Source organism: Mesoplodon densirostris, chromosome 5 (assembly GCF_025265405.1).
Source record: "Mesoplodon densirostris isolate mMesDen1 chromosome 5, mMesDen1 primary haplotype, whole genome shotgun sequence".
Classification (NCBI taxonomy): Eukaryota; Metazoa; Chordata; class Mammalia; order Artiodactyla; family Ziphiidae; genus Mesoplodon; species Mesoplodon densirostris.
In genome coordinates this window covers 281,378-289,656 of record NC_082665.1, presented here as the reverse complement: position 1 = coordinate 289,656, position 8,279 = coordinate 281,378, and the positions used below count along the sequence as shown (strand labels likewise).

Sequence of the window (8,279 nt, the reverse complement as noted above, 5' to 3'; positions counted from 1 at the left end):
GCCGCGCACGCGCGCTCCGTACAGGGTCGGCCGGGCGGTCGGGGGCGCGCGGGGCGGTGGCGGCGCCCGAGGAGCCGTCCGCGTTCGTCCCCGCTCCTCTGTGGAGCCGCCGGGGCCGCGCCCCTGCCCGCCGCCTGAGATTCCCCCGGGGGCCGATGCGGGTCGCCGGGCAGAGCGGAGCGACGTAGCCGCCGCCAGTGCCGCCGCCTGGGCTCGGCGCGGTCCGACACCGACCCAGGCCCCGACCCCGCCCGGGTCGAGCCGGCCGACCGGCCGTCCTTCGGCGGGGCCATGGCCGAGCGCGGGTGCCCGCTGGAGGCGGTGCCGTTACCCTCCGAGGTGCGGGAGAGCCTGGCCGAGCTGGAGCTGGAGCTGTCGGAAGGTGAGCGGCCCGGCGCCTGGGACCCCCGCCCTGCCCTCCTCCCAGACCCCCGCCCGACCCTCCGCGGGCTCGGGACCCCCGCCCGGCCCTCACACCCGAACCCCGACCTCCGTCCGACTTCCGGCTCCCCCGGCGGGTGGCCGCGCTTTGGGTGGTTTGGCCTAAGGCGCGGGAACCTGGACGGAGATGACCGTTCTGTCCGAGCGGGCTGTCCCAGCCGAGGGCCGCGGGTCAGCGCCCTGGCAGCCGCAGCCCCGCTCCTCGGTTTCCTCCTCTGAGACGGGGTGGTCGCAGCACCTGCCTCTCGGCGCCCGTATGAGCCTAATTCCTTAGCAGGTGCAAAGTACTGAACACTTCGAACGAGGTTGTTAGCCCGTTTTAGGGAACTTTTAAAAATTAAAAAAGCATATTCAATAAGTGGTTGTTTAAAATAGACTGAATGATTAGGCCTCAGAGGCGTGGGTGGCGTTACCCCTCCGTCTGTTACCCCAAGGCTCGTGTCCCAAACTCCGCGTGGCTTTCGTTGCACAGAGTTAGTTCTTGTCCGGGATCAGGGAGGCGTCGTAGCCCTTGAAGAGAAGCAACTAAATGCTTAACTGTTCTTGACACTTAAATGCGTTTTCAACTGTCAGCAGCCATTTTCTCCGTAGTCCGAACCCAGTTCAAGTTTCGCTCCGGTTGGGGTAGTGACTGTCTAACAAATATGCCCCGGACTGTACTGACTGCTCACCAGCCTTCGGGAGGTAGGTTCCGTCGTTATCTTTGATTTACAGATAATACAGCATCTACACGCAACCGCTTTGAATTCAACATCCAAATTTTTAAACGTTCTGTGACGTGGCATTTTTTTTTTTAATGGAAGTGCAATTGGAAAAGGGTGGATTTGAGAATTCTTGGTGATTAGCTGCTCCTGGAAAATCTGAAAAACTCAGATTAGGAATGGTTCTGACAGTACCTGCTGTCCTGAGTTTGTTATAGTTCTTCATCGAGGGAAAAATCATATAGATGCCGTTTAGATTTTACACAATTTCAAATATGTTTTTGCAGATTGTTCCTAATTTCTGCTCCAGTGTATTAGTTATTTCCTCAATTCCTTGTTGTTTTGTGGTTGAATGTTGAAGTTCTTTCTAGGAGTTGATGGTTAGATAAGATTGAGAGCTTCATGATGTGTGTGACAGAACACACATAAAGACAAGTACTTCAACGAAAGGAACGCTTCTCTCGTGAATCCTTTTATATTGCTGTCATTTTAGACACATGTAGAGGATGTACGGTTGGGTGAAGGGTACAAGATTACGCATAGGTGGATAGGAGCCTGGAAACGTAGCTTAAGCTGGAAACGTAGCTCAAGCTGAGGAAGAAGACAGTGTTGAGGGGAAGGGACAGCAGAGTGCGGTGCAGCCAAAGAGGCAGGAGCCTGGCCTCTGTCCCACGCCCACACCGGTAAGGTTTTATTTACGTAATTAAAGGAAGGTGTTATTAATGAAGCACACTCCTAAGGCAACCAAAGTTCGTGTCATTGTCATTATCGTTTTTATGTTTTCATCAAGTAGAAGTAGAAAGTGGGTCTCCCTTTGCCCTACGTGCTGTCTCTCCCCCCTCCCCCTCCCCCCACCGTTTGAGAGAAACTTAAGTTAGAACAAAGTCAAGTCGGAATAGGGTGCCTTCATGGCAGTCACATTAGCCTGAATGAGGAGTTGCTTAAAACTTCGAGCTGACGTCGTACGAGGCAGGTTGGAGGGAGGAGGGAGCTTAACACAGACTAAACGCTGCCCACGTGGAGACGGGTCAGTGTCAGATACTGGGGTAACCTGGAGAAGCTTGCACGATGTCCCCTCAGCCCGTACCCAGCCTTGACTAGTAGAAAATATGCCCCTGCCTTTATTCATAACTCGCACGTGGCCTTGTTCTCCAGCATCCTCACTGGATTCTCACTGATTGTTGAAATTGGGGTTCATCCTCAGGGATGGTTCTTGTCTTTGGATGCACTCATTTCTCCCCATAGAGCAGGTTTGTGGACTTCCTCATTCCAGAGGGAAATAGGCATAGCCGTGGTCTTGCTCCCTAGCTTTCCTGGCTGTTTTGCCCGTCTTGCCTTAGGGGTCTTCTTCAAATGAAATTGAGGGCAACGGGTGGAGGTACACAGAGCCTCACTCTTCTTGGAGGCCCCCCCACCCCATGAACATACTCAGAAGAATTCACGTATGTGGCTCCTCAAAGCATATCAGACTGTCTGTGGATGAAAATGAGGTTATTAGAGGTATAATCTTGATTTTTTTAAAAAGAATTAATTCCCAAACACTTGTGCTTTGCCTATTACTGTCTGGAATTACCTTCAATGTGCCTCACAGCTAACTTTGGTACTGTACAGTATCCTGGGGCTGTTGCTGCTGAACTGCTTTAAGAACAAGGATGACAGGGTGAACAGGTGGAGCGCAGGGGATCTTTAGGGCAGCGCGACTATTCCGTACAATACAGTAATGGTAGATACAAGGCATTCTGCATTTGTCAAAGCCCAGAGCTTGTACAACACGAAGAGTGCACCCTAATGTTAGCTGCCGACTTCAGTTATAATAACGTATCAATTTTATTCATCAGTTAGAATGTATGTACCACAGTAATACAAGATGTAAACAGTAGGGGATGTGTGGGAAATCTCTGTTGTTTCAAATAAATTTTTTGTAAACCTGAAAACAAAAACCCACAAAAAACCAAGGGTGATGGTGTGAAGTTTGTTCTTTGTTTTAGTTGCCTGCAGAGGTTTAGAGAGGAAATTCCTACACAATAGGTTACATTTGTCCGATTCCTGTTTTTTCATTCTGGTTAATAGGTCTATTCCGTAGCTTTAACTTTAGTCTGTTTCTTGTTTTCATGCAGTTTGATAGTGCAGGGGCTCCAGCCTGGATGGAGTCGACCAGAAAGGGGAAAAGCTCCATTTGTGGATGTAGAGGAAGGGACTTCTTTTCACAAAAAGTGTTTTTCCTCATTAAATGTCTTTAATTTCTAAAATTTGTGATATGTTGATAATTCTTAGTTTTCAAAATGACAGCCTGACATTGCCTTCACATCGATAAACATTTGTTATGCTTCCTAAATATTCTGTGGTATACTAAAGTTCTCATGTCCAAATTCCATTCATCTGTCAAAGCCCAGCCCAAGTGTCTCATGTGACCCCTTCCTGATCCTCTCTGATGAGGCTCCTTTCTCAGAATTCTCATCACCCTGCCCCCTCTTTTGGAGTTCTTGCCACCTTTTGTTTTTTTGTGTTTTTTATTTATATATATTCATTCATTCAGTAATTATTGAGTACCTGCTGGGTGCTAGGTAATGTTTTGGCTGTAGTGGTCAGGTTTAGCTTTGTTTCTCCATTGATCATAAGGCTTTGCACAATGTTGTATTAAAATAGGAATGTAGATACACATTGCAGAGAAATGAAACAATTTAAAGGAAATGTAGGCTCGAGTGAGCATCCCTCCTACCTCTGGCGTTTTCCCAGATGTGGCCTGTGGTATCCATTTCCTGTGTTTTCTTCTAGAAATAATCTGCCAGTGGTTCACACACCTCCCGGGCTCCCTAAGACCGTTGCTGGGGGCCTATGAGGGAAAACTGTTTTTTTATAATAATACTAAGACGTCATTTCTGTTTTCCATGTTTGTACTGATGGTGCAGGAGCAGTGATGGATAAAACTACTGGTGCCTTGGCAGAAACTGTGAGGCAAGGGCCCCAAATCACACTGGCAGTCAGTGCATTCTTCACTACCTCCCCACCTGCAGTAGAAACAGTGCCACTTTGACTTAGACATATCCTTTCTTGCTGAAGCAGTAACAGTTAACTTTCTTAAATCTCAACCCTGAGTACTTGTTCTAGTCTCCTCGTGAGGAATGGGAGGTGCACATAAAGCACGTCAGCCACACTGAGAGGTCCAGAGCCTGTGAACGGCTCTGTTGTGCAGTTTGAACTGCAGAACAAACGGGCCACGTTTGTTGTGGAGCATGATTTTTACTTGAAAAGGTGAGTGACAGACAAGCTACAGTTATTCAGAGTTGGGTATTTGGTGGACGTTTTCTGAGAAGTGAAGAACAATTGTCAGAAGTTGTAGCCAATGATAATATTTGTGCTTTCAAGCAAAAATATAAAAATTTAAAACTTCTATCTGCTATCATGAGCTTGACAGCCTCTCAGTACTTAAAGACTATTTTTGATGGGATCAGTGGCAATATTAATGAATGTGGGTTATTGATATTATTTAGTGAAATGTGTCAACGTTAGGAAGAGCTGCGTAATTCTCTGAACCAGCATTTTCCAAATGAACAGTGTATCATGTTACAAATTCGTGCATGGGTAAAAGATCCATTCAAAGATATACCAATGGATTGCAACGAAAAGTTGCAGTACGAAAAGTTCATTGACAAGGTTTTAGATTCTACACTGCAACTGTCGTTTAAGAAACTACCACTTGCCTAGTTTTGGTGTGGTATCAAAGCAGAATGTCCACAGTGACCTGAAAAGGCTACTGAAATACTCCTCCCTTTTCAAACCCATGTGTGTGTGAGGCTTTGCTTCATAGACAGGATTTGCTTCATAGACTTCAGCCACATATCCTGCAGCCAGCTGAATGCTGAAGCAGATACGAGAATCCACTTGTCTTCTAAAAAGTCAGATATTAAGGACGCTTGTAAAAGTAAAGCAATACCTGTACTCACTAAATGCTTTGGAAATCTTTTTTTTTAATTTAAAATATTACTTATGTTAACATGGTAGGTTTATTATAAAATTTTTGAAATTAATTAAATGTTAAAAAATTGCATAGTTTTAATTGCTAATATGGTAAACATTGATAACTCACAAAGAAACAACAGCTCTTTGGGGTCCTCAGTAATTTTGAAGAGTGTGAAGGGTTCTTGAGGGCAGTACCTTTGAGAACTACCAGACCACGTAACACTAACAGAGCTTTTAAGGAGATACCTAGATGTCAACAGGTATTTTTCTTTTACTTTGTGTAACATTTTTTTAGCTGTTGCCTGGTATAATGTGATTTCTGTTCATATTTTTAAGGGCAATCAGATGTTTCAATTTATAAAACATATGTTTGAAAATCTTTAAAAATTGTACTTACTGACTAGCTGCTTGTACGTCCATCCCCTTTACACAAAATCCATTATCATGATTCAGGTGTATTCCCTTTAGAATGTTTTTCTTTCTATAGTAAATCATCCTAGTGCAGTTGTCTTTTTAAAGAATTTTGATTTATAAATTTTTAAAAGAATATCAATACTAGGAATTCCATTAATATCGTAAAACTTTGCACATGCTGTTCATTGCCAACTCTCTGTACGTGTTGAATTCCTTCTTTCGTTTTAAGACTTAAGTTTAAACTTCACTTTCTCTTTGAAGCTCTGCCTTCCTCTGAGAACAGCCGCTCAAAGTTAGGTGCCTGCTCTTTTTGTCCCTTTAGCACTTATTGTGTCATTCTTACAGGATTTCTCCAATTCTGTGTTTATTGTTTGTTTGGCTTTTCTTTGCCACTTCATAAGGGGCAATTCCAGAGGAAGTCTGATCTGCCCATCGTCATGTCCTCAGCGCCTAGCACATTTTAGGCATTTTACTGAGCGCTTGCTGAATTAATAGAAGAGTGACCCACGCATGGTGCTTATTCTCAGTTTTAAATCAAGAATCCTCCGTAATTGGCTTGAATACTTAGCTTTTTGATAATAGTTTTTCAGATTCAGTGAAGCCCTGGGAGGACCTGTGCCTCGGGGAGCCATTGAACCAGGATGTGGTCTTTGTTGCTCTGAACTCCTAGGAGGAAAAGAGGCTGAGATGAGTGCGCTGGGAGTCCGGCCCCGCTGGGTGGAGCTCCACGACTCCAGCCTAATCCGGCGCCGCAGTGGCCGTGATCCCCCTGGGCCTCCCCTCCCGGGGTCCGGGTCCACACTGACCACAACTGAGGTCACGACTCCTGCCGCAGGAGTACAGCAGCTGCCGCATGCCTGGGAGGCTGTGACTCCCGACAGGGACCTTGGCTTAAGGACCCCACGTGGCCTGAAACTTTCCTAGGGCTGCCTGGAGTCTAGGACTTTTCCTGCCCGACCCGCCTGCCTTTCTTCTTCCTTCTGCAGTCACACCCGACAGCTCGCCAGCCTCCTCCGGGGCCCTCCCCATTTTCCCACCTAAATCTCTTCACATCTGATCCTGTCATGATGTGTGCTTCTTGGAGGACCTGAACTGCCTACAGGGTCACCGGTTTAGACCCGCATTGGGAGGGCTGGTTTATTTGGTGTTCTGGTTTATGTGTGTGCCTCCCTCGTCGTTGGTCTGCCCTTCGAGATTGTACCGGGCATGTCGTCGGTGGTCAGCGTGTACTGAACTGAACTATTTGCTCTTCTCAGGACTCTCGTGGCCGGCTCTGGCTTAGTTGGCCATCGTGATACTTCACGAGAGCAGGGGCCGAGCCCACCTTGCTCTCCTCGGCGTCCCAGGCACCAGAGCCGCTGAAGGATCGGCCGTGTCCATTGACCTGTTACACTTCGAGGCTCTGTCATAAAGAAAGGCGCCATTTGCTCTGTCCGTTTGCCTTCTGTTAACGCCTGGCAGACAAAGGGAGGTTGGGCCCTTGGAGGGAACCTTAGACTGGGTCAGGAGGAGCCGTCCCTGTGGCCGGGGAGGGAGCACTCGCGGCTGGCCGGCCGGCTGGGCCGGGGCCGCAGAGGAGGGAGCCTGCTGAGTCACGGCGCGAGGGGCAGGCCCTGGGAGACGGGCCAGGAAGGCAGCCCGGGGCCGGCGGGCGGGTGTGCTGGGCCCTGGGCTTCTGCGCCAAGTGCGCTGAGGAGCCGCTGGAGCTCTTGCTGCTCTGACCACTGGTGCCCTTAAAGACTCCCTGGCTGCTGGGAGGAGGGAGAGTGAGCCAGAGGCCAGCTACCGGGCAGGCGCTGCGGGCAGCACGTGCTCGGATGCAGGGCGGCGGCTACGGGGCTGAGACGCGGCTGGATCTGAGGCGGGTCTGGAGCAGGACTGAGGGCATTGCTGTCACTGTCGCTGTCGCTGGAGGATGGCCAGGAGTCAGGACTGAGCGCCAGGATTTGCTGCGTGTGCCCCATGAGATGGGAGGGGACGGGGAGGGCCGGGCTGAAGGAAAGCATGGCTGCTCCTTTATTCGCAGAAGGGCTGGCGCGAACACACGGGCCGTGACGCGGGTGGGAGGCGGCCGCGTGGAGATGTTACAGGACGGAAGTTTCTACCCTCACAGACGTGCGTCCTCAGTGGGGGGAGCAGACGGCCCGATGAATAAAACCATATGGAACATTAGATTTTTATTTATTTATTTAATTTTTTTTTTTGCGGTACGCGGGCCTCTCACTGTTGTGGTCTCTCCCGTTGCGGAGCACAGGCTCCGGACGCGCAGGCTCAGCGGCCATGGCTCACGGGCCCAGCCGCTCCGCGGCATGTGGGATCCTCCCAGATCGGGGCACGAACCCGTGTCCCCTGCATCGGCAGGCGGACTCTCAACCACTGCGCCACCAGGGAAGCCCGGAACATTAGATTTTGATAAGTGTGTTGAGAGAAACCGGGAGGGAAGAGGGACGGGGAGCAAATGCTTGTAGACTGGGGGTAGGGAGGCTGCAGTTCTCACCAGGCTGTGCAAGGGAGGCCTCCCCGAGGAGGTTTGCTTGAGGGGAGGGCTCTGCAGGTGGGGAGGCCCCAGGGCAGGTGAGGACTGTCGCGCGCGCGCGTGCGTGCGTGTGTGTGTGTGTGTGTGTGTGTGTGTGTGTGTGTGTGTAGCAGCGGCTGGAGGAGATTCCCCAGGGCCCCTCGTGCCTCCGCAGGATCAGTGTTTATCCTGGGGGTGGGGCTCCGTGGAGGAGGGCCGTGGTCTGACAGGTGCCTCGTGCCGGGTCT

At 49.8% G+C, this 8,279-nt stretch overlaps 1 protein-coding gene across 16 annotated transcripts in view; it reads left to right on the top strand.

The window, feature by feature from the left end:
• Positions 1 to 37: 37 nt before the first annotated feature.
• DIP2A (disco interacting protein 2 homolog A) overlaps positions 38 to 8,279 on the top strand; it is a 92,822-nt gene continuing 84,580 nt past the window's right edge. For 10 of the 16 annotated variants that reach the window (XR_009532665.1, XR_009532666.1, XM_060100292.1 and 7 more), the window contains exons 1-2: positions 38 to 382; positions 1,015 to 1,125. Coding sequence is in view for 14 of the 16 variants with exons in the window: in XM_060100292.1 (XP_059956275.1) it covers positions 292 to 382; positions 1,015 to 1,125 (202 nt within the window). In the remaining 2 variants the exon portion in view is untranslated. The remainder of the gene's footprint in view (positions 383 to 1,014; positions 1,126 to 8,279) is intronic. The other 6 variants (XM_060100296.1, XM_060100291.1, XM_060100289.1 and 3 more) reach the window with 3 other exon arrangements.